Source organism: Haliotis rufescens, unplaced genomic scaffold, assembly GCF_023055435.1.
Source record: "Haliotis rufescens isolate VD_foot unplaced genomic scaffold, xgHalRufe1.0.p SCAF_10, whole genome shotgun sequence".
NCBI lineage: Eukaryota > Metazoa > Mollusca > Gastropoda > Lepetellida > Haliotidae > Haliotis > Haliotis rufescens.
Window position 1 is genome coordinate 1,285,567 of NW_025963780.1, and position 26,992 is coordinate 1,312,558.

General features: G+C 40.7%; 2 protein-coding genes across 2 annotated transcripts; both read right to left on the reverse strand.

Annotated features, from left to right (window-relative positions):
* Positions 1–299: 299 nt before the first annotated feature.
* On the reverse strand, positions 300–11,269 carry LOC124145475. The gene is made up of 5 exons (XM_046515251.2): positions 11,064–11,269; positions 6,641–6,844; positions 5,939–6,026; positions 1,618–1,811; positions 300–836 (listed from the first exon to the last, which is right to left on the reverse strand). Exons 1-5 carry the CDS (start codon positions 11,213–11,215, stop codon positions 680–682), a joined length of 795 nt encoding a protein of 264 aa, XP_046371207.2. The 5' UTR covers positions 11,216–11,269; the 3' UTR covers positions 300–679.
* An 8,708-nt stretch (positions 11,270–19,977) lies between these two features.
* LOC124145438 (glycoprotein-N-acetylgalactosamine 3-beta-galactosyltransferase 1-B-like) lies at positions 19,978–25,417 on the reverse strand. Its single transcript, XM_046515200.2, has 4 exons — positions 25,239–25,417; positions 23,141–23,335; positions 21,459–22,129; positions 19,978–20,091 (listed from the first exon to the last, which is right to left on the reverse strand). Exons 2-4 carry the CDS (start codon positions 23,319–23,321, stop codon positions 19,978–19,980), a joined length of 966 nt encoding a protein of 321 aa, XP_046371156.2. The 5' UTR covers positions 23,322–23,335; positions 25,239–25,417.
* Positions 25,418–26,992: the final 1,575 nt, after the last annotated feature.

Genomic DNA, 26,992 nt, shown 5'->3' on the forward strand with positions numbered 1-26,992 from the left:
ACCGATCAGTCATTCCAATGGAATTAGTGTTTTACCTACTCACAAGATTTGAAAATGAAGTAAAAAAACATGATTTTTACCAATGTTTCCACTGAGAATTAGAATAACAGTTAAATGAAACAAAATGTTTGCCAAATTCAGATAACCGAACATATTACCTGTAATCAAAGACATAATTTGGATAGTTTAATGACTTAATAAAAATGTTACACCCAATCTTGTCAAATTATGCATTTTTCCTTCAATTTATGCAATTTTGACCCCCTGAAAATTCCTGCACACACTTGCAAGCTTACTACCCAATGGAAATTGTGTACAGATACCTCCTTTATGCAATAGAAAAGGTTTAAGGTATACAGGAAAATGTGGGAACGAAAATCTAAACTAAGCCTCTTTTCCTCTGGTGGCCAACTGACTATCCCCAAGACATTCTTGGGCGCATGTCACAAGAGTGGGGGGATATGTGCCCTAGCTATTCCACTGTGTTTCGGGGTGGCGTCAGAAAACTTCTCCCTGACTGGAATCTAAAAGCTTCACTTTTGATATGAGAAGTGTATTTAAAAGCAGGGAGATTAAGTTGAAAAAGAAAACTAAAAACACTTTCACAATTGTTGGTCTGTTTGTAAGGCTTAGAACGTTTTGACGAGCCCTCGTATTTGGTGTATAAATAGTGAGCCGTCTATAGTTTTAGCAAGAAGGCATCATCATCATCATCATCGTTGCCTATCACAAGTTGGCCGTAGGCAGGAGGAGACGCCCGGTTCTGACGTAACTTCCGGTTGACGAGAATCACAAGGCCAATCACAGCAACAATTAGAATAAAAACTGTAGCCAGTCTGAAAGGAAGAAATAAACAGAAAACTACACGAAATTGGTAAGTACGACAATTGATGATTATAAAGCAGTCTAGTGATTCAGTAGATATAGCGTCTTCTTGGAGAGCTCTGTGGTTCGATTCCGGGCGCGTCATACCAAAAGACGTTAAATGATGGTAGATTGTTAGCTTAGCTAGAGCTCGACATTAAAGGGCTAACATAATGACTGGTCGGCACTATACTGAGTTGGGTACCCATGGTATTAGTATCTGAGTGGACTAGCTCTATTTAAAACCGGCATTAGTTCTGACTGGTAAAATCAGACAAGCACACATACGCTCTTACGTCGCTATATAAGTCAAATAATCAGGAACGCGATGTTAAAAGCATTTCACTTCACCTCATCCCACCCAACCCCACCCCACCCCACCCCACCCCACCCCACCCCACCCCACCCCACCCCACCCCACCGCACCGCACCGCACCGCACCGCACCGCACCGCACCGCACGACCAGCAATGCGATTCGTGATCAAGAGTTTTCAAATCAGGAAAGGTTGAAAGATTTCAAACCCTTGAGTGGCGTTTTGGTAGATTTGTGAAGGTAGATCGGTGAGGTTTGGAAATCGAAATTTAATTTACATTAAAATTCGATTTACATACAAATTTATTGTAAATTATGAGAAGAAAATTGTTCATGTGGCCTAACCTGGAACTGGAACACGAGTTTTGAGCGTGTAATAATTCCGTTAGTGACCCCAACCCATCATTGTTTAGCATGTTCGTCGTCTACATGTACTTACACTTCTACAGATATCAGCAGTGTGATAGTCTGAAGATTGGTAGGCTTGGCTGTTATAGTAACAGCACCAGGTGTCGGGAACGTCGGGAACGGCGGAAACGTCGTTGTGTTGTCACCACCAGGTGCTGGTCCAGTTGTCTTGCCGCCAAGGTTACTTGGCCTGGCACAAGCGTGGCTACTGAATAATGTCATAACCTGTAACAAGGAACCACAGTGTAGGTGCGCCGCTCTCAACAAGGCTGGGGTCGTGTTGGGGCGACGCCTGTGTTGACGAAGAATAGTTACGACATTCAAAGCCCTGAAATCGCTTTATTTACGGTAGTCCACATCTTAGGTGCTGGTTTAAATCTATCTGCAGCTGAAATGGCATTTTTCATAATCACAGTGGCTTCTCTGTTGTTGACAGACCGCCACCGTGGTCTAGTGGTAGGGCGTCTGCCAGGAGAGCAGAAGGTCCGGGGTTCGACGTTAAAAGAGAGTACTTGTTTCCCTGTCTGGCCCTCGGCGTTAAGGGGCGAAAACAAGGACTGGTCGGCTTGGGGTCAGAATACTGTGTCTGAGTAGGTATTCTGGACGAGTACAAACACACACGTTGCTATATTAGTGCAACAATGATGAACGCAACTTCAAACCCTATTTCACCTCACCTATTGTTGACAGTGGTGTTATTCAACTATGAACGAACTATCGTGAGCAGCCTCCTACCAACTGAGATCACAACTTTAAACTCATTGTCGATGCTGTCAAAGCCGATAATAATAATGGGCCAAAAAAGAGGAACCTGCTGAAGGTCTTTCAGAGTGGGTTAAGTCAGTGCTAGAATGCATAAATTGAATAAGAGGAACCATCATTGGAATAAACCAATTCTGTCCCAGCCAGCTGACATCAAAAGTCTGGGTGCCCTATTATGAAAAGTTTGTAGTTGTTCCCACTGAGAAGGCCTCAAAGAGCATAGCACTATATACTCTTCAAAAAAAGAAACGCAATACGGATATTTTGCCCATAAAAGCAAAATTAAGGACCAAGAGGTGCAAAATGAAGAAGTTCAATCTGTTATAGTGTCAGTGACAAATTTCCCAGATCAAAATGATCACAACAAGGACATGCAAACCATAATCCGTACGATTCGGAAAAACGCACTCAGTGCATTAACAAAAGAGCCATGGAGCTGCACGCACTGCACGTGCAGCAGCACTGTTGCAGTGCAGAGTTTTTGATGGCCTGACATCTACGTCAATCGGACAGTGACAGTTCAACAACATGCCAAGATTAACAGAGGTGCAACGAAACAAGGTCATAGGCCGCTTGCAGGCAGGGGAATCCAGATCAGCTGTAGCCAGGGATTTCAATGTAGCGCCCAGCACCATCACAAGGCTATGGGAGCAGTTTCAACAGCATGGGTCAACACGTGATCGGCCAAGGTCGGGACGAGTAACCGCCCCCGCCCAAGATCGCTACATCCGACTCCGTCACCTACGTCAAAGGACGACCACAGCCACCTCAACCGCAACCAAAATACCCGGACTGAGCAGAATCTCCGACCAGACCGTACGAAGCCGTTTAAGAGCAGCAGGTCTACGAGCAAGACGTCCTGCTCGACGCGTCATATTGAGTCGACAACATCGTCAACAACGACTGCATTGGTGTCGTCAACACAGGGTATGGTCTCAACGGATGGAGAGATGTTTGGTTCAGCGACGTATCAAGATTTCTCCTCCGTCGAGGGGATGGAAGAGCACGGGTCTACAGACATCGGGGAGAACGTTACGCCGGAAACTGCGTACAGGGAGTGGACAGGTTTGGTGGGGGTAGCGTTAGGATGTGGGCGTCTATCTCTCATCTTGGCAGGACAGGTTTGGTCTATATCCAGGGCAATCTTACGGCTTATTGATACATAAACAAAGTTCTCCTAACACAACGCCGTGATATAACTGGAATATTGTTAAAAGCGGCGTTAAACCCAACTCACTCACTCACTCACTCTCCTACCACACGTCCTCCCAATTGTAGCCAACGGCAACGGTGTATAACAGCAGGTTCCGGCTCGATCGCATACAGCACGGATCACAAGAGCCTATCTATACAACAACAACGTTGATGTTCTCCCCTTGGCCCTCCAGATTCCCAGGTTTGAAACCAATAGAGCACCTGTGGGATGATTTGGATAGACGGCTACGCCGACGTCAACCACAACCCCAGACGTTGCAGCAGTTGGCATTTGCTCTGCAGGCCGAGTGGGCTACCATTCCCCAGGATATGATTTGCATACTCGTCTCCTGCATGGGCAGGAGATGTCCGGCCGCTATCAATTTCAACAGGGGACATATGCGTTATTGATGGAAGCTGACCTTCACCTTGGACTTTTCCAATGTACCGATAACTGAGATGACGAATTGTCGAAATTGTGTCGAAACATTTAGTTTCTACGTTCTTGGGTTCAGGACAATTTTTCAAGAATTAAAGCAATTGATATTTACTGAGAAACTGATATGTGATCATGAAATGATGAACTTCCTCACTGATAAAATTGTTAAATTTAGGTAGACATCCCCATGGGAACCAACTGTGCTCCCCTTCTTGCCGATGTGTTTGTTTATTTGGCCAAGAACTTTGACTTAAACTTCAAGTATATCGATGATATCTGATATCGTTCAATAACCATTACACAGCCAGGGGGCACGGGTGGCCCAGTCGTCTAAGGCATCACGATTCGCTGTGCAGAGTTGCGTCTTTTGGGCACGCCAGAAACCTATGATTGTGGGTTCGAATCCCGGTTCGCCCCGATTATGTTTCTAGGTTTGTCAGCACCAAACGTGCTCGTGGGTTTCACCGAAGTGGTAAACGTCTGAGACCTACATCACTTCGGCCTTTCCTCCCACATTAAGCTGACACGCCGTGATATAACTGGAATACTGTTAAAAGCGGCGTTAAACCCAACTCACTCACTCACATAGCCAATTCCCTTTCACTGACATACCCGCCTGAACTAGAACTAGAAGAGACAAGAGCGACCGCCTCGTCTGTTTCATATTTAGATCTGAGCATAAAGATTCAGAGTGACAAAAACCTCTCCACAAGATTGTCTGACACATTTGCGATACAATCGAGTATGCTCTTTCTTTGAAGATTTCCAAGAGCGTCATATCACTCTTGGTCAAAAGTTGTTTCATCAAGGTTCCAACCTGCAAGGCCTCAGTAGTCAAGTCAAAGACGTTTATTGTATCAAAGGCCATGGGCCCATATACAAGTTCAGATAAATACAGTGGGTGAGAATTTACAGATTGGGAGATACAACAAAAATTATATAAATATAACATTCATTTAACAATCGGTGATAATCATGAGGACTTTCTAGGGTGAGGTAATTAAAATTATGAACTTCCACTCAACATGTTATTTCGTAGTTCCATCCCATGTTTTACAAATAAAGACAGTTTAAACATTACATCGGCATCATTCGATGACAAAATAGAAACAAACAGTAAAGCTTTAGTCCCCGGTTATCTTCACCATCAGTATATTCAATATTCCAGGGGGCACGGGTGGCCCAATCGTCTAGGGCGCCGCGATTCGCTGTGCAGAGTTGCGTCCCTTGGGCACGCCAGAAACCTATGATTGTGGGTTCGAATCCCGGTTCGCCCCGATTATTATGTTTCTAGGTTTGCTCGTGGGTTTCACCGAAGTGGTAAACGTCTGAGACCTGCATCACTTCGGGCTTTCCTCCCACATTAAGCTGACACGCCGCGATATAACTGGAATACTGTTAAAAGCGGCGTTAAACCCAACTGACTCACTCACTATCTCGTGCACATACCTGGGGAATGGACACTTTCACATGTCACTCTATGTCACGCCACATTCGAGGAGAGACGTTTTGTCTCCCTCGCCAGGACTTCATTTAACAACAAGTTTTATAATAAAGACACGTAAAGACAAATTTGGCGCATCAGTGACAAAGAATCACTCGCGCCATGTGTTTCCGTGTTTGTTTCAGGTGAGTGAGTATGGTTTTACGCCCTTTTTAGCAATATTCCGGCAATATCACGGTGGGGGACACCAGAAATGGGCCTCACACATTGTACCCATGTCGGGAATCCTGTTAGTCGCCTCTGATGACAAGTAAGGGTTGCTGTGGACAATTTCTAACCCCGTTCCGAATTCTATGAACACAGTGTAACTATTGTCTTGTTATTCATGTTAAAATACAGTAAAGCCTTGTTTGTCCGGAGGTAGCGTTCGGAATTATCGACCGATATAGGGTTATGTAGTTTCACCGTAAACATATGTCTGAGTTAGCCTGTACGAGAGTCCTTCATACTTACATATGGACCACTTCCGGAAACCTGTCCTGTAATCCAGAGAGCATCCGGTTTCGCTTCCTGGCTGCACTTCAGCTTGATTGATATGACCCTGTAGCGAGTAACAGAGTACAGTATTTAACGCCTTAATAGAACAGAGAGGGAGCTACGCTACATTCTGACTCGCTAAACAACACTGAGCTTAATAAGATAAATTGTTGCATCACTATCCCATACTCAACGAAACACAAAGCATATGTACGCTGACTTACACTTGTGTGGCGTGTGTGAGTGGAAAATTCGAGGTTATGCAGGCCTAAGACGTTTACCATTTGGGTGAAACACACCATGTTGATGGCAAACCAAGGACTCCACGCCACGCCACGCCACGCCACGCCACGCCGAGCCACGCCAAGTCACGCCACGCCACGCCACGCCTCCTAACCCCAACCCACGTCACGCAACGCCACGCAACACAACACAACACGCAACACAAAAAGCCACGCCACACCATGCACAGTGGAAATGTTTTTTGTATAACTTGCTTTGAAGTATCATCAAAATATCAGAAAACGGCCAGTCTCGATTATCCGCCCATGCAAGTTCCATTGGGCATTAAAGGCAAAATAGTGGGGACAAATATACGAATGGATAACTGAATATCAAAATCATAAAATATATTAAACTAATAATGCTTGTCAACCACAACTAGAAGATTACACTTACACTTCTCCTTGCGAGTATTCCAGGGACAAGCCTTCCACCTTGTTGGAGACGAACCTGGCGCTCTGCTGGGTGCCGACAACAACCCCTGGCTGGGAGCCACTGTACCGACAGACGGCCGCGTCCTTGCACGCAGCTTGTGTGAACGGGACACATGGGTTCCAGGAGAACCGATCACGCCCGAGAAGATCGTGGAGGTGGTTAAATCTGACAACAAAATACAGTAAACTAAGTTTATAACGAAAACGCTTATAACGAACTGACCGATATAACGAACTTATTTTTTAGTCCCGGCCATTTAATGAATATATGCTGTATATATGCATATAACGAACTACGGTTATTACGAACTAAATTTAGTGGTCCCTTTGAGTTCGTTATAACCGTAGTTTACTGTATGTGTGATGCATTCCTACAACTGACAAATCCTACATCTCATGCATTCTGACAAATTCCTACATGGGGATACATTCCTACATCGGAAACTGTCCTACATCTGGAACACTCCTTCTTCTCGAACATTCCCTCATCAGATACATTGCTTCATAACATACACAGAGGTTTCATCACCAGTGTTTTTTTAATATGGGAAATATCAACCGAGTCTTTTGCAGGGCAAATACCGATTAACCGGACGAAAAAGAACCACTGGTGATGAATTCTATTTATCATTTTGACATTTTTGTTTCCCTTACAAGGAATAAATGCATTAACATTAACATCAGCAACTTGTCGAAATCGTACGTATAGATCGTGCGTAGTGATACAGGTTTTCCATAGCCGGGTGAAGTTACTGTGATCTAAAATAAACAACCTCTTCACTCCTTTATGGCATATTCCTTCGCTGAGAAAAAAGTTCCTCGGAGTATTTTAAACATAATACTTGAACAGACTTTTGCAGAATAATTGAAACTTTAATAACGGTAACAACAACGATTCTGTGTAATCTGATTATATCCCTGGTGTAACTTCAATTATATATACTTTCCAATCAAACCGCTCTCTCACTTGAAGAATGTCTCGCGGAGGTGAGGTTAGAGTAGATGCATTACTCGGTTTCACTATCACTTTCAATGACAATCCGGCGTCTTTTGAGTGGAACCGGGTTTCACGAGATTAATCGTTGTGTTTCAACCAGTAATGTTGCCAGCAAATATAGTGTTGACACCCACAGAAACATTTATACTTTGAGACCGCTGACTGTGTTGTCTACCTGCGATTTGTACATTACACAAAGGGCCGCTCTGCATGACGGGAGTTTCATCAACAAGCAAAGATGTCACAGTGTGGGAATCGCTGTGCAGAGTTGCGTCCCTTTGGCACGCCAGAAACCTATGATTGTGGGTTCGAAACCCGGTTTACCCCAATTATGTTTCTAGGTTTGTCAGCACCATACCCGTGCTTGTGGGTTTCACCGAACTGGTAAACGTCTGAGACCTGCATCACTTCGGGCTTTCCTCCCACATTAACACGCCGCGATATAACTGGAATACTGTTAAAAGCGGCGTTAAACCCAACTCACTCACTCACTTAGCGCTAAGATCGCTTTGTGCAAGTGGGTCCTGGTACCTTCTATTTCATTCATACCTCGATATTCTCAGTATGTTATGGCTGTTTTAACGTTGTATTATTTTTACGTTTAATGACATTATTTGTACAATTCCGACTATATCACGAGCAAGTGTTTATGAATCACTATCAAATAGTAATGATACCAGGTGGCGCGAAAACGTGAGCGTAGCCTGCCCCACCGGTGACACCCGTCACAAACACATGCACAGGCAAGTCAATTGTTCACGTGAAAAAAACCATATGGGAACATATGGTACAAGTGAAAATAGGGAATTGCATCGGACATCATTTTTGTCACTGATGCGTCAAATGTGGAAATGTCCTCCACATGTCTACCATAAAACGTTTTGAAAGCTTTACTGAGGCCTTGAATGTTGTAACCTTGATCAAACAACTTCTGAGCAAGAGTCGTATGACGTTCTTTGAAATCTTGGTAGAAAGAGCATGCTCGATTGAATCTCATAAGTTGGGCAATAAAGGAATGTTATTTCTTTACACAGGAACATTTTGTCAAGAAAACAATTATTTCGAATACACGCATATCTTGATCTCAAAGGCCAGTTATATCATGTGATGTGTTTGTGACTCTAGTGCTACCTACGGAAGCCGTTCAAGGTTATTTTTTAATGTTCAAATTTCAAGATATATACTAAGTTAAAATTTCAAGATATATACTAAGCTGAAATTTCAAGATAATGATCTTGAAATTTCAACATCCTATGTTGAAATGTAAGATGCTATGTTGAAATTTCAATATACATAAGTTGAAATTTCAACTTTTTATCTTGAAAATTCAACTTTTTTTCTTGAAATTTCAAGATCATTACCTTGAAATTTCAACTTAGTATGTATCCAGAAATTTCAACTCCGTATCTTGAAATTTCAAGAAAAAAACACAAAAATAAACAATTGGCCCTAAAAGGCTTCCACTGTACAGTGGCACAGAGTAATACTTCAGGAAGAGCTTTACAAAAAAACAGGCAGCCCGGATCCCACACCTTAACCCACACATTCCGGGGGAGTACTGCCGGAGTTAAACTGTAACAAATTAAATGTATAACGGGTGGGATACAAATATTAAAACGTCAATTATTATGGAAAAAAAGTCTGAATAAGGTTATACAGTGTGTGTGTGTGTGTGTGTGTGTGTGTGTGTGTGTGTTTGTGTGTGTGTGTTGCTGCTGCTTCTACTAATGTAATTTTATAGTGCTACCCAACGGAGATACTTTTCCGTAGTTTAACCTGAATAACACACTCAGACACAGTATACTAACTCCAAGCCGACCAGGCCCCTCAATGCCGAGCACAGGGAGGGTAACAACAAGCATCATCTGTTAACGTCTTTTGGTATGACGCGGCCGGGAATCGAACCCCGGACCTTCCGCTCTCCGGGCAGATGCTTCATCCACTAGACCACCGAGGCGGTCACGCACATACAGCAGGAACAAGCTGTTTAGTGTCAGGCCTTCACATTAGTGTGATAAGCGAAAGCTCGATCCAACTGATAATCAATAACTCATCACATGCTAGGTCACTGGAGGTTTGGTCGTTCGTTTTAAGCGCCGCAATTCGATGTGTACCAGAAACCTGTGATCGTGGACTCGAATCCCGCTGATTTCGTTGGTTATGTTTCTTGATTTGAAACCAACAAACCCATGATCGTGGGTTTCGCCGAAGTGGTAAACGTCTAAGATCTGATCTCATCGGACTTTCCTCCCACATGATCAAGCTGACACGCCGTGATATATCTGAAACGCTGTGGCTTTAAACCTAACTCACTTACACATCACACACCGCACTCAGCAATTGTATGGCTATGTGACTGCAATCTGTAGCCTGTAATCAAGGTGTGGACCAGACAGTCCAGTGATTGATATTGTGAACAACGATCCGTCTGAGAACAATGACATTCTATCATCCAAGTCACCGAACCCGATCAGTCGCTCTATTTGGTCGCCTCTCACGACCAAGTCACCGAACCCGATCAGCCGCTCTATTTGGTCGCCTCTCACGACCAAGTCACCGGATCCGATCAGCCGCTCTATTTGGTCGCCTCTCACGACCAAGTCACCGAACCCGATCAGCCGCTCTATTTGGTCGCCTCTCACGACCAAGTCACCGGACCCGATCAGCCGCTCTATTTGGTCGCCTCTCACGACCAAGTCACCGAACCCGAACAGCCGCTCTATTTGGTCGCCTCTCACGACCAAGTCACCGAACCCGATCAGCCGCTCTAGTTGGTCGCCTCTCACGACCAAGTCACCGAACCCGATCAGCCGCTCTATTTGGTCGCCTCTCACGACCAACATGGATTGCTGGTGACCTATTGACGGATTATGATAACAACACACCTTACTTACATTGTAAGTTATAAGTGAGTGTGTTGGGTTTAATGTGTCTGTGAGCAGTGTTGCAGCTGTTCCACGATGTGTCAGGGTGATGAAAACTCATAGGTCAAGACCATAGCAACTCGGAACGGCTAATGAATTAAACTCTGCATCGCTGGGCCACCCACTCCTCTATTTAATGTTTGAACGTGTACGTTTAGTACGTGTTATTTAATGTAAAGGACCCGTGAAGATCCGGGGTAGAATAGGTCTTCAGCAACCCATGCTTGTCGTATAAGGCGACTATGCTTGTCGTACGAGATCTAACGGGATCGGGTGGTCAGGCTCGCTGACTTGGTCGATGCATGTCATCGTATCTCAATTGCGTGGATCGATACGCATGATGTCAATCACTGAATTGTGTGGTCCAGACTCGATTATTTACAGACCGCCCTCATATGGCTTGAATATTGCTGAGTGCGTTAAACAACAAACAAACAAAAAATATTCAATGTAACGGTACTCACGCAGGTGTCCCGTTATTCAGAGCAAGTGGGGTCAAATCGACAACTCCTGCATCTGATTGGCAAGTGCATGGTCCGGTCTGTTTCAAGTTGGGTACCACGTGTGACTCACAGACAGCGAACACAACCCACAGTAAAACAACAGTCCGATACATTTTGAAGTAAACAGTTTCTAATCAGGCTACTGAGATGTACACTGGGAAAGAATTATCATATATTTATCTGTTATCACTGGTCAAATATCAAAGGTTACGGGGTATCGTCACGTTGGCGTTGATCGTTATAGCGATAGTAGCGTGTCAACAGTACAGATTGCCTTTCCGTTGTTGGTAGTGTGGATCGGTACATCAGCGAGCGGTGAACCATATCAGACAGACAGTTTATTCAGTAATTGAGGCATTAAGGCCCATAGTACAATGCAGATTGGATATTTTAACATTTGTCACGTGATGTACATGATTGGGTGAGGTGAAATGGGGTTTAACGTCGCGTCCAAGATTATTGCACTTATATACACGTGTGTGTGTGTCTGGCTGCTTGTACTAGTCCGGATTTATAGTGCTAGCATTAGGGCCACGGATAGCCATACTATACTGACTGTACTGATTACATTAAAAAAAGAGCTCTTTTTTAAATGTAATCAGTACAGTCAGTATAGTATGGCTATCCGTGGCCCTGTGGTGCTAGCACTGTGATATCATGCCGCAGTTTAACATGAATACCCCACTCAGACACAGTATACTGACAAGTAAACCACATTCCACAACAGTTACTGACACTGGATAAAAAAAAAAGTGCATAAAAAAAACCAAGTAACTCAACTCATCATGATCACAATTACTATTCTTTGAAAGAAAGAAATATAAAAAAATAAACTGACCAAAAAACGTAAAACAAGAGACGAGGAATTGATTATTATTGATTAGTCCCGGTATTGAAATGTTCTCCAACTACGTGATAATATTTTGAGTATGTGCATCTGTGGTTGTGGCAAAAAGACCTTATCTAGTATGACTTTTTTGCCATATGGAGCCCTAAGTACTTTTATTTACATTATTATAACCAAATGCCAAGTGTAAAAAGAATGTGATCTATTATTTGAGTATGTGCATCTGCCAATGTTGTTGGCAGGTTTGATACTATTTCCACATGTTTACATTTGTGCCAGAAATTGCTTCCATTTCCTTCGATCTACTTTTTAAATAAAGACCCAGGTTAGAATAGGTCTTCATCAACCTATGCTTGCCGTAAGAGGCAACGAACAAGATTGGGTAGTCAGGCTCGCCGATTTGGTCGATGCATAACATCATATTCCAATTGCGTAGTTCGATGCTCTTGGTATCAATCACTGGATGATCTGGTCCAGACTGGATTATTTACAGACCGCCGTCATATGGCTGGAATACTGCTGAGTGCGGCGTTAAACAAGAAACCATTTTTAAATAGACCTACCCTATGCAAAGGTATCATCTGTATTGCCCAATACTGCCCAATAAATAATATTTTTTACCACAACAGCGTTGTGTTATTTGTGGTTAATTTAATTATGCTCCATCATGCCTTTCAGTAACATCATAATTATGCGTTTGTGAGGCATCACACATGGCGGGGAACTTTGATGCTCTGCATCAATGTTTTCTTGTACTTAATTGGGAATACGTTTCACATACAAGTAAGACATAGTTTTCATCCTCTACTTCTCTAGGTGATGAACTTGTACAAAAAGAGTTTCTTAATATCACCGGTACCGTTTGGACCTACGACATACATTTGCATTAAAATTGTGCAAAGAAATTCAAAGTTTATAATAAGCTCTTATTAACAAGGTATCTTTCAGTTTGTAACAATGATTTTCTGTAATTGCTAAAACAAAGTTATACAGAAATATTTTGGTGCCACTGTTGACAAAAAATATATCCTTTAGTAATTATGATAAACTGTGGGTCTCCCAAATCTTGTGAAATCCATATATTTGATAAGCCGCTTACAAAATCTAGATCTCTGACACCTGAAACCCTAATATTTTTACCATTATCATCAAGTACCTTTAACATTTTGTTACACTGGAACTTCCGGTATGGCGCTCGAAGCGTAAAGACGTGCGACTGGCGCTCTCGTGGTAATCCACTTCAATCTTTACACAAGCATGGCGGGGAGACGAAATACAAACAAACAGAACAACAAATCTACCACCAGCAGTACTGCTACACATAAAATCAGCTCGTATTTACGCCCGGAGCTGACAGATGAGGAGGAAAACTCTGACGTTATTCTGCCCTTACATTCACCTTCGTCCTCCCCGCCTGCTGACTTTGAACCCAGCGACTTGAAAATGTTCCTTTGCGAGGAATTGGACAAACAGACCAGTCAGATATGTTCCAAGATCGACTCTGTTAAAGAAGAAGTGGCTGACTTGTTTAAACGGGTATCTTCAGTGGAGTCGTCGGTGGAATTTATGTCGAAATCTATCGACGACCTTGGTGACAAAATGGCGTCGTCAGAACAACGCCTCCGTGACGAAATCGACAAGCTTAGAGAAAAGCTACTGATCTCAGAGATGTATTCCCGTAAATCCAACTTTACTAATCTACGGTGTACCTAATACAGTCACAGATGTTGACAAGGCCTGTAGAAACATTTTCAAGGATAAATTACACCTGGATTCACATGCGGTGTACAACATGTTGTTTGTGAATATTCACAGACTCCCTCGATTCACACCGAACGAAGAACCTAATCCTATCATCATTAAATTCGTGCGCATGGAGGACAGAGATCTCATTTTGAAGACTACCTATTCCGTGGGGAGGGAATTGGCGGAAGACCGGCTCAGTGTTCGTACAGACCTGCCTGTCGACTTAAAAAAAACTTCGTGGCCGCCTGGTACGAAAAGCCGCTGAATTACGTAAACAACAACTACATGCAAAGGTTCGCGAAAAGGGGATCGTTGTTACCCTGTATTACAGAAAGGATGCCAGGAGCGCATGGAAAACTCTCAATGAGGACGAGGAACCAAGAATCTAACCTAGCTAAAGTCAATGTATGTGATGATGAGTGACCCATTTTCTCGATCAATGTTTTATTTGTTTCTTTAAACACAAATCTAACTTTATTTGAGTGCAGATCAGCATGTTTGGGTTTCTTGATCTCGCTCTCGGACATGTGAAGATCTACTGTCACGTTGTTTCACAGTGTTACCGGAGACGAATCTTGAACTTTTTACATTGGTATTTTGCATATCACATGACCAAGGTGTGTACGTCTGTCACGTGACCATTCAAAATGGCGGCCCGCAGGACTCGTGGAAAGGACGATATTCTTATAATATTTCTTTCATGGATAAGGTGTGAAAAATAAAATGAGATACCCGCTTTTTGGGAGGTGAGCTTAACATAACGAATACACTGTAGAATTACTGATGATGAGTGACCCATTCTCTCGGGCAATTTTTATTTCTTTTGTTATAAATCACAAATGTAGTGCTAACTTTATTTTAGTGCACATCAACATGTTCGGGTTTGTTGATCTCGTTCTTGGACATGTATGTGAAGATCCCTTGTCACGTTGTTTCGTTATGAAAATAAATACAACACAAAAAAACTGCAGATATATATTAAAAAACAAACTAGTATACTGTAGAATTACTGTATGAGATAATAAAATGATAAGACCTTTTTGCATAATATCAGATATAAGTCTTATATGCATTGCATCATTAGTTCATCAGTTAAACTTTTGATCAATAGAGAACTTGTAAGTGTGTAAAACTCGTAAATTACATATCGGACAGTGTGTTAGTTTGGTTATTTTCTACTTTTCTCTATATTACTATGTTAGTGCCTACTCGCTGTATGCCACAGCCTAATTTAGTTTATAGTGATATGGGTCAAGTGAATATTGCATGAGGAAATATTCAACCGAATCACTAGTAACTGTGAATGTGGGATGTTAGCTTCACATTAGAAAGTATTTAGTTGTGTGTTGGTTTGACACTTGTGTGCTTCTTACTTATCATTATGAGCTATTTTTGCTCCTGGTCTTTTCCGTTATTTGCCACTGATACTTTTGGGTGAAGATTTTACCCCTTGTTTCTGGTGGTAGCCACATGGTGCCAGTTTGTATCATACGATGCTTTACTTGAAGTTTGTAGAAGCAAGTGTGAGTTTTATTTCAGTCATTTATGGTTTTAAAGCTTTTCCTTCAGATAGTTGTGAAAGTGTATGTTTGTGTAGAAAGTGTGTAAATTCAATCTTTCATATGGCCTCTGTGTATGTGAACAAATCTTTTATTGACAATGGCTATCTTAGGTTTTACCTGTTGCTCTATGAACTGTAGAGGACTGCAAGATAATGCCAAGAGAAAGGATGTTTTTAACTTTTTACAATCTAAAGCATACTCATTTTATCTACTGCAGGATACACATTTTACAAAAGAACAAGAACCAATTATAAGATCAGAGATGGGATTTGATTGCATCTTCAATTAAAAAAACAGCCAGTCAAGGGGTGTTGCGATTTTGTTTAATAAAAATGTGGACTATAAGATTCATAGGACTTATATGACAATGGTAACTTACTTATATTAGATATAACTATTAGTGATCAACGGGTAACACTTGTGAATATTTATGGTCCCAATTTAGACTCGCCAGAATTCTATGAGCAGGTTAAAGAGCAAGCTCGTGTCATGGGAAATGAGGATTATATTTTAGCTGCAGATTGGAATCTTGTTTAGAATGAGTCACTAGATGTTCATAATTACCAGAATATCAATTACCCTCGTGCTCGTGAAAAAGTATTAAAATTAATTGGTGATTTTGATTTGGTAGATGTGTGGAGAGATTTCAATCCAGAAATCAAAAGGTTTACTTGGCGTAAAAAGTCACCCTTAAAACAAGCAAGATTAGATTTTTTCCTCATCTCAGAAAGACTCTTTTCTTTTGCCACACAGGCAAAAATCACTGCAGGTTAAAGAACTGATCATTCAATCATTGATCTGAGTATTTCATTTCAAACTTGTCCAAAGCGTAATACATACTGGAAATTTAATACTTCTTTGTTGAAAGATAAGTATTACATAGATCTAGTGAAAGAAACTATTTTAAAGGTTAAATCGCAGTATATTAAAATGTATGGTGATGCTCGAAATATTAATGATATACCTAATCATGAAATTCAGTTTAATATAAATGATCAATTATTCTTTGAAGTCCTGCTTCTGGAAATCAGAGGAAAAACAGTTTCTTATTCTTCCTTCAAGAAAAAAAAATATTGAAAAAGAACAAAACCTGATTCAACAGATCGAAATTCTTGAAACTTCTAGTGTTATTAATTTTGATGATTTGGAAGATAAAAGAAAAGAATTGGAGGAAATTAGGAAACACAAGATGACTGGAATTGCCATAAGATCTAGAACTAAGTTGATTATGGATGGTGAAAGAGTTAGCAGCTATATCTGTAACCTTGAGAACAGGAATTTTGTAAGCAAGTCTATGACTCATTTGGAGTTAAACGATGGCACCACATTGCTAAATTCAAGTGACATCATTGCTGAAGCTGCCATTTCTATGAGAATTTATACAGTAGCAAAGAACACATGGTGCAAGATTGTGATTTGAATACCCTGTTAGACAGAGACTCTCTCCCCTTTTTTAATAAAAGTGATGTGAACGAGATGGAAGATCTATTAACTCTTGATGAGCTGGCAAAAGCTTTGAAAAATATGCAAAATAACAAAAGCCCAGGCTCAGATGGCTTTCCCACTGAATTTTATAAATTCTTTTGGAAAGATATTGGACAATTTCTATTGCGATCATTGAATTGTGGTTTAATATCTCGTGAACTCTCTGTTACCCAAAAACAAGGGGTTATTGTCTGTATTCCAAAGGGGGACAAGCCTAAACGCTTCATAACTAACTGGAGGCCCATATCACTATTGAATGTTTCATATAAGCTGGCATCTTCATGCATAGCAAATAGAATCAAATCAAGATTGCCATTTATCATTAATGGAGATCAGACTGGCTTTATGACAGGTCGCTACATTGGTGACAATATTCGCTTAATCTATGATGCCATCTCATGTACAGAAAAATCAAACATTCCTGGTATGCTTCTTCTTATAGACTTTGAGAAGGCATTTGATTCCATTGCTTGGTCATTTATAGACAAATCTTTATCCTTTTGGGGATTTGGTGAAAATTTAAGAAAATATATATCGGTATTTTACAATGATATAACAAGCTGTATGTCTATCAATGGTCAGTTGTCATCTTGGTTTAATATCAGACGCGGTTGCCGACAGGGTGACATATTATCACCGTATATATTTATTCTCTGTGCAGAAATACTAGCCAATATGATCCGTTCTAACAGAGATGTCAAAGGTATCCTTGTGGACGGTAGTGAGTATCTTCTTAGTCAGTATGCTGACGATATGGAATTATTACTTGATGGTAGTCAGTCCTCCTTTGTATCATGTATTAACTCTCTTGATTGTTTTGCCAAAATATCTTGTCTTAAGATTAACTATAATAAAACTCAAGTTATCTGCCATGCTCCAAGAGAGGTTGTAAGGAAAAGTTCAAAGATGATTTGCCTATTAGTTGGTATCCAGAAGAGTTCAGAATTCTAGGAGTCAAATTTTGCACAAATCTGAAAAAATGGTTCAGTTGAACTTTAAAGACAAATTATTTGAGCTAAAACAGATTATGAATAGGTGGATGAAACGGATAGTTACACCAATTGGTAGGGTGGCAATCATTAAATCCTTGTTGATTTCAAAACTCAATTATCTATTGTTATCACTGCCTGATCCCCCAAATGATTTTCTTGTTACTTTAAATGCTATGCTTTTTAAATTTCTTTGGAGTGATAAACGAGACAAAGTAAAGAGGATTAAAGTTTGTCAACCTGTTAAGCAAGGGGGCTTAGGTATGGTGAATATATTTTCATATGTAACATCTCTTAAGGCCACATGGATAAGGAGACTTGTGTCCTCAGGTGATCAAAAATGGAAGCACCTATTCAAATCTACATATCCTTATTTGTGTAAACTTGGTGAGTTTGGTGTGACGTTTTTTGAGAGAAAATTATCTTTGATAAGTAATGAGTTTTGGAAAAGTTGTTTTCAGTCATTTATAGTGCTTGATAAGAAAATCAAGCCAGAATCTTTCAGTAGTTTTTTAACTGAACCAATTTTTTATAACCCTTATATTAAAATTAATAGGAAATCATTTTTCTTGAAATACTGGTTTGAGAAGGGCGTCTCCCAAATTATAGACTTGGTCAAGGCCAATAAGGAGTTTCTGTCATGTGAGGAATTTAATGATATGTATGGTATTTGTTCATCCTATTTGGAGTTTTATGGTGTTGTTAGAAGCGTTAAACAATACCTTGGAGCTCTAAATTTAGTTAGAGTTCCAACAGATTCTGTGGAGGATCAGCGCTGTGTGGTAAAAACTATTTGTAGTTCAAAGTCCGGTTCAAAGCATATTTATTTTTCATTGGTTTCTACAGAAGTAAAAACTAAAGGGCAGGAAAAGTGGGAATTACAATTTGAAAACTTAAACTGGAACAATATTTGTAATAAAATTTTCAATACAACACAGGATGTCAAACTGCGAGGGTTTCAATACAAAATTACCCACAGAATTCTCACCACTAATACTTTTCTGTATTTACTCAATTATGCTCAGAATGATTTGTGCTCCTTCTGTCACAATGAAAAGGAAACAATTACTCATTTGTTTTGGGAATGTGATGTAATAAAACAATTTTGGGATGAAGTGTCATTGTGGATAGACCAGTGCTTTCATGTTTATAATATGACATTTTGTGCAGAATTGATACTTTTTGGAGTTAAAGAGAACATAAAAACAGATAAAGTGTTTGATTTACTTTTACTAATTGCAAAATACTATATTTATGGACGAAATTCCAAAATACAAAACCTTATTTTCATGTTTAGAAATAGGAAGCTTTTTCACGATACAATATTGAAAAAGATATTGCTTTCAAGACAGGTAATCAACAAAAAATCTATGGTGCTTGGATGCTGTATCATCAACTTTTCGAAAATGAGGAGCAGCTTTCAATTTAGTTTTAGTTTTGTACTTAAGATTTTACTGTTTGAGACCATGTACTTTCCTAAACTGCAATATGATATATAAACAGGAGTGAATGTGTGAGTGAGAAGTATGTTATTTTCATTTATGTAACAGGTGCGTCTTTCTAAAAACAATAAAAGAAAAAAAAAACAACAACAACATTTTGTAACACTGATATTGGTATCTATCAGGCATCATTCTAAGTAACTTAATCCAATACTTAATAACCCTTAATTGGCTGACTACAAAAATATTACTACGGCCTGTTTCACCAAAGGTTTCCTTGTTTGGGGCAAACTTACTTTATCGCCCACAAAGGAAGGTCGGGCGCTTAAAGTACATACATGCATACAGGCAACACGATGCCCTTTACACAATAATACAAAACGCAATATTCCAGCTATATGACGGCGGTCTGTATATAATCGAGTCTGGACCAGACAATCTAGTGGTTGACATCATGAACATCGATCCACGCAATTGGGATACGATGACATGCATCAAGACAGCGAGCCTGACCAACCGTTAGTCGCCTCTTAAGACAAGCATGAGTTGCTGAAGACCTATTCTACTCCTGATATTCAGGGGTCCGTGACTATTGTGGCGTGTTTGTTCAGGAATAAACTTGGCTTGTCTTTGCATGTATTTGTGATGGGTGCCACCGGTGGTGCAGGATACGCTGACGTGGATCCTTGCTGATGATGGCACTGGAAGTCTCGATCTGATCTGATTATTTGAAGACATCCGTAACATATAGCTACAATGTTGTTGTGTGGCAGAAAACAACATCCACTCATCCTGCTGCGAGAGTCATGTTTCGTTGCTGATTGTGATCAGATTGTGGATGGTATAGGTAAAGCCGGGGTAGCGGGACACGGGAGCCCTGCCGAATGAAATCAAACTGCTGCTGATCAGGGTTGACGGCTGAAACAAGATCCGGAGTTAACATTAACAATATTCTTTATTCAATGAAGGGGGCATGGGTGGCCCAGTCGTCTAAGGCGCCGCAATTCGCTGTGCAGAGTTGCGTCCCTTGGGCACGCCAGAAACCTATGATTGTGGGTTCGAATCCCGGTTCGCCGCGATTATATTTCTAGGTTTATCAGCACCATACCCGTGCTCGTTGGTTTCACCGAAGTGGTAAACCTCTAAGACCTGCATCACTTCGGGCTTCTCTCCTACATTAAGCTGACACGCCGTGATATAACTGGAATATTGTTAAAAGCGGCCTTAACCCCAACTCACTCACTCACTTTATTCAATGAAGTTCTGCAGGTCTATACCCATTGTGAGAATCGAACCGCCGTCTTCACCGTGATGAGATGACGCCTTCCCTCCGTGCGAGGCTAATGTACAGCCCAAATACCACTATTTGGGTGAGTGTGGTTTTAGCAGTATTCCAGCAATATCACGGCAGGGGACATCAGAAATGGGCTTCACACATTGTACCCCTGTGGAGAGTCGAACCCGGGTCTTCAGCGTGACGAGGGAACGCATGAGCCACAAGACTACCCAACCGCCTCATAACTACAAATAGTAACGTCAATCATATCAGGCACGGTCTGGTAGCCTAGTGGATAAAGCGTTCGCTCGTCACGCCGAACACCCGGGTTCGATTCCCGACATGGGCACAATGTGTGAAGCCCATTTCTGGTGTCCCCAGTCGTGATATTGCTGGAATGGTGCTAAAAGCGGGGTAAACACTAACAACTGGGAAGTTGACATTCCACTCGGAACTCATGAAAATACAAATTGATAAATTTGTAAAATCAATGTATTATGTATTTCTGATCTTCATGACTTTGTTATGAAAACCTTTGTCATTGAAGCAAGCTGATTTTCCATTTAGTATTATTTTACACGAGAGAAATATCGATTTCATTGTTTCAGATGTGTATAATATTTCATCACTTGGTACATATAAAATAATTTACATATACCTATAATGACATGTGCTATCAGCCAACAAAAGACGGTCATGTCACAGGGATGTAACAAGGACCATATTACACACCCAGATGGGCTGAAATCATTTTGCTTATCAATGCTTTTTTTAAAATGGACGATCAGCCCGAGTGGTACATGTAAGAAGTTGGAGTTATGTCCCTTAGTGCGTCGTCTGCTCGACTAACTTTTCCGTGACAATGTCTTCCCAACAAAACTGAAAATGTATTGCCGCCACTTGGAAATAAATAAGTTACCATTTGATGTTAAGGTATATGATAAAAAAGAATATTTTATGACAGTTTTACAGTTTAATATACACCCATCAGCCCAAGACGTCCCCTCACCCTCGATAATCCAAGTTCCAGATCCTCGAGCCATGGTGTTACTGGTAGGTTGTCATCCAGATAGGATCCTGGACTGTACAGGAGAAATCTGCTCTTGTTCTCTCCGTCACGTGTGTCTCCAAACCGTATCCCAAGGCCCGCCATACACATTGAAAACATTATTCCTTCTGTAGTGTCTACTTCATTACATACTCTTTGATACTGCCCCCTTGTTCCAAGACGATACAAAGCCTGTTTGCTCAAGGCAATTCCTGCAAAATCATCAGGGTATATGACTTCTTTGACAAATGTCCTCCTTTTCAATTTATGTCCCCAATAAACGGCATTGCTGTTATCTTGGTTTGACAGGAAGTGACGTAGGTTTTCCATAATGACGTAAGGGATACCACGTGATATGAAGAACCAATCAGCATCATGGAAATGGTTTCCAAACACATATCGCAATCCTGTAATGAGATTTGATTGGCTTATTTTAACCCAGTTAGGGAGTCTGTCGAAGGACACAGCTGGTATCGTTCTGTTATAGCTGTCAATGAAGACTAACACCGACGTGCATTTGTTCGTCCAGGATCGCCTCGCAATCCGCAGTTGGTGTAAAAGATTAACTGCCCTCTTCTTGTAAAAGATGCACATCACCCGGGTATTCTTCAGCTCAAGTTCAGTGTTGGTGCCTGAAACGTACATAATATATAGATATTATATGAGGTTCCTTGTGATTATGCCCCATGGTCTGGCGTCCCTTTGTAAAACTAAGACTTTGTTATTAGTGCAGATGTGAAACTAAGGTGAGGTGAAATTGGGTTTAACGTCGCGTCCAAGATTATTGCACTTATATAGCGACGTGCATGCACGTGTATGTGTGTGTGTGGCTGCTTGTACTAGTCCGGACTGATGCCGATTTATAGTGCTAGCTCACTGAGATACCATGCCGCAGTTTAACATGAATACCCCACTCAGACACAGTATACTGACTCCGAGCCGACCAGTCCTTGTTTTAGCCCCTTACTGCCGAGCGCCAGACAGGGTAACAACAAGTACAATCTTTTAACGTCTTTTTGTATGACGCGGCCGGGATCGAACCCTGGACCTTCCGCTCTCCTGGCGGACGCTCTACCACTAGACCACGGAGGCGGTCCGATATTATAAAATAAAAAAATTATGAGGTTCCGTGTGATTATGTCCCAGGGTCTGGCGTCCCTTTGTAAAACTAAGACTTTGTTATTAGTGCAGATGTGAAACTAAGACACTGTCCATGTGAAATTAGGGTATTTAATAAGTGCAAGATTTATACTATACAGTAAACTACGGTTATAACGAACTCGAGGGGACCAATAACTTTCGTTCGTAATAACCGTTGTTCGTTATAAGCACACATACAGCATATGTACTGGTCGGGACTAAAAAATAAGTTCGTTATATCGGTAAGTTCGTTATAAGCGTGTTCGTTATAAACGTAGTTTTTTGTAATATGGGTGTTAGCAAACATGTGTCTCAACAACTTGAATTATACTAACTGGGACGGCCAATTTATTTGAACTAAGTTCACCTTTAATTGGGATGAGGATATACTTTAATGCATTTTCAGCTCAAATGAAATATGCATTAATGCATGTACTTCAAGTGCTAACCATTGATGAATTTACTTTAAAAATGTGCTCGTTTAGCTAAGTAGTAAGTATTACCAGTCAGTTTCCGCATGTTCTTCGTAAAATCACCTTCCGCATATATGGGAGTTGACTTTTGAGTATTTTGTCCTTCGTGCAATGCAACTTTGATTAAACCGGTGCTGATACCAAACAGGAATCCAGCACAGAAATGTCCCAGCTTGACCGACGCATGCCTACATGTAAACAGTTTCCTCATCTTGAAACGCGAATCTACAAGAAACGTAAATCTTGTTATTACCGCACGAAGACGTTTTGAATTGTTATTTCTAAGAAAATGAAGATAGTAATGTATGACATTTTTAAGACCTAACAGGAATAGCGTCAGTGTATTTTGAGCACAAAAGCTGTGCTGGGGGTGTCTCACATTCTAATCAACAAATATGTTTTAAGTAAAATATATAATGTAGTTTTTGGCAATGTATGACTTTCTGTAATGTGGAACTACAGGTTCATGATACTTGTGCCAGCAGTAAATCAAGTGCTGATGAGGAAGCGTGACAGGACAAAATTAACAATTTCATTAAAGGATTTCACAAACAGTTACTTATGTAAAATATAAATAACTGCTAAAATTTTCCGTAAAGGAATTTCAAACAAAATGTACGAATGTACATGTTAAATTAAAACTGAAATATTTTTAGTATGAAAGGAGAATTGGGATAAGTCAGTAACCCGCTTAGTGATTATTTAAGGAAATATTCGCAAATTCTTAATTTCGTTTCGACCACCCACATCATGACCAAAAAACGAAAAGAAGTGTAAATGTTTTTCAGTATCCTGTTGGTTTCTCCCGGAAATGTGAGTGAGTGAGTGAGTGAGTGAGTGAGTGAGTGAGTGAGTGAGTGAGTGGGTGGGTGGGTGGGTGGGAAGTTGTTTGATTGCTTTCAACAATATTCCATCACGGTGGTGAACCCAGGACTTTCTTGTGGCGAGCAAGACCGTTGACCGCTTTGCTCCTCAACCGTACACTAAAGTACCTTTGACATCAAATTCTGGGGGCACGGGTGGTCCAGTCGTCTAAGGCGTCGCGATACGATGTGCAGAGTGTCCCTTGGGTACGCCAGAAACCTATGATTGTGGGTTCGAAACCCGGTTCGCCCTGATTATGTTTCTACGTTTGTGGTAAACGTCTGAGACCTGCATCACTTCGGGCTTTCCTCTCACATTAAGCTGACACGCTGGAATACCGTTGAAAGCGTTAGACCAAACTCACTCACACTCACTCATATCCGAGACCCATATTGATTAAACTATACATCCATTCTCTTCATCCGCTGCCCATACATTCGAGACCTGCATCCCTCCTACGAAAAACTTCTTCATACAGTACCTGTATATTCAAACCCTTATACCTAAAAGTTTACACACAAGCTATCGTAATCCATTACTTGTATATCCAAAACCCTTATTCCTAAAACTATACATTCCTGCTACAGTGTTCCATTACCCGTATATCCAAACCATTATTCCTGAAAATATACATACAAGCAGCCGTAATCCATTACCTGTATATCCCAAACCCTTATTCCTCAAACTATACACACAAGCTACCGTAATTACATTACTTGTATATCTCAAACCCGTATTCCTCAAACTATTCATACAAGCTAGATTGTTCCATTACCTGTATATCCAAACCCTTATTCCTAAAACTATACATACAAGCTACAGTTTTACATTACATATATATCCAAACCCGTATTCCTCAAACTATACACACAAGCTACCGTAATGGATTACCTGTATATCCAAGAACCTTGTTCCTGAAACTATACATACAAGCTACCATGTTCAATCACCTGTAAATCCAAACCCTTATTCCTAAAACTATACACACAAGCTACCGTAATACATTACATGTATATCCAAAACCCTTATTCCGCAAACTATACACACAAGCTTCCGTGTTACGTTACCTGTAAATCCACACCCTTAATTGTTCCTAAAACTATACATACACGCTACCTTGTTCCATAGCATGTAAATCCACACCCTTGTTCCTGAAACTATACATACACGCTACCTTGTTCCATAGCATGTAAATCCACACCCTTATTCCTAAAACTATACACACAAGCTACCATCACCCACACAGGACACGTTCATCCATTACCTGCACAATCCTGGTCCCATGATCTTCGGGCTAGACAGGCAGGTCGTCCTCACATGTGTGGATAGCGTGGATATGATGAATCACTTTGGCCATCGACCAGGGAACACATGTGCAGTATCCCAGCTTCACGCAGGCGTCGCTGTGACGCTTATTGATTTATAATCAATACCTCTGTTCGGTGTCATTTCTGAGTCAACATATGTTGCCATAATTATCTCGTTTGTCCATTGAGTTTACACTTTGCGTTTTAACCACATCGTACTTGTGTTACGTGTCGACTCCCAAAGTGAACACTATGTCAACCCAGAAATCTGTACGTAACAGAATTGAGTGTGAAACCAACAACCAACCAAAATGGTATACAATCAGCATATATAGTTCAAAATCAATGAGGTTTATATAAATCAATACAAATTATTGCACAGCAATTACAATAGCAGTACACAATAAAGTGCTAGTACAATATTCAATGGCGGTATAAAATGTGAGAGCAGTGGAAATGACATTGACAAGAATAATAATCACCCCGCCGCAACAGTGGTCTATTTCGAGATAGGACTAGGCTGAATAACAGGGTGAAATGTGATCTTCACACGAAAGCTGGTCTTGATGTAATGTCACATGAAATGTGAGATGAAATGTTAGATGAGACAAGGACACGCCCGCTGTACTATTTATAGTCTAACTAGCTTCCAGCATTTTCCACAAAGTGCCAAACCAGCCCAATGTCACTTGAACATCTCATTACACATGTTTCTTTAACGCTGCACATCCATCCATGCTACTCCGGACGTTTACTGATAATATTAGCATCTATATAATAACTTCCTCACCACTGTTTACATGAAATAGTTTTACCTGCCTGACAACTAATCATTGACCAAATACAATGCAATGAACTTCTACTGAATCTCAAAAGAAGCACCGTAATACAGTTGCAGTATTTACACTGCCATACCACACTAGTGAATTTCGTTCCATGTCAGCTGACACGCCTTGATATATCTAAACTACTGTTAAAGGGTTGTTAATTTAATTGAGTCGTGTCGGTAAGCCAACAGTCAGTAAACCGTTATGATGCGGCTGTTCCCGAAGTGGTGAAGGTTGTAGGTACATCACTTTATTCCCCTACATCGCTTAGTCCTAATTTGTTGATTGACATTGAAAATATGAAATCATGATGTCACTTCTTCGTATTCCGTCTCTTGTTCATATGGTGTGTGATTCTAATGTTTGATCGATGTCGTCATATCCGGATATAGCTATACCGTTGACACAAGGGTAATTGTGAGTGAGTGAGTGTTTCGATAATACTGATTGTAATAAGGGATAAGGTGGTAATGCAATTACAAATATATCACCTTAATAATGCAAGATTAAGTAAATCAAACTGAGATAAAATTCCAAAGTAATCAAGAAAAAATAATATTGATTACAATTGTGTATTCGTTGATTGTTTAAAGCCAATTTGAAAGTCAGAATTATGTCGGCTATATCACGGCTACCTGTAAATAATCGAGCCTGGGTCAGACAAACCAGTGGTTGATACTATGAGCACCGATGAACCAAGTCACCAAGCATAATTATGTTATGCACATTCGAACATTGTGTAGATTGAAACATATTAAGGAAACAAATGTTAATATGTTTCACCACTCACACGAAACACCATCAAAGTCAGGGTGAAATGGGCTCGTTCTAAATGTATCACAACAGGCCTTAAATAATATTTACTATGTATTTTGATGTATTTG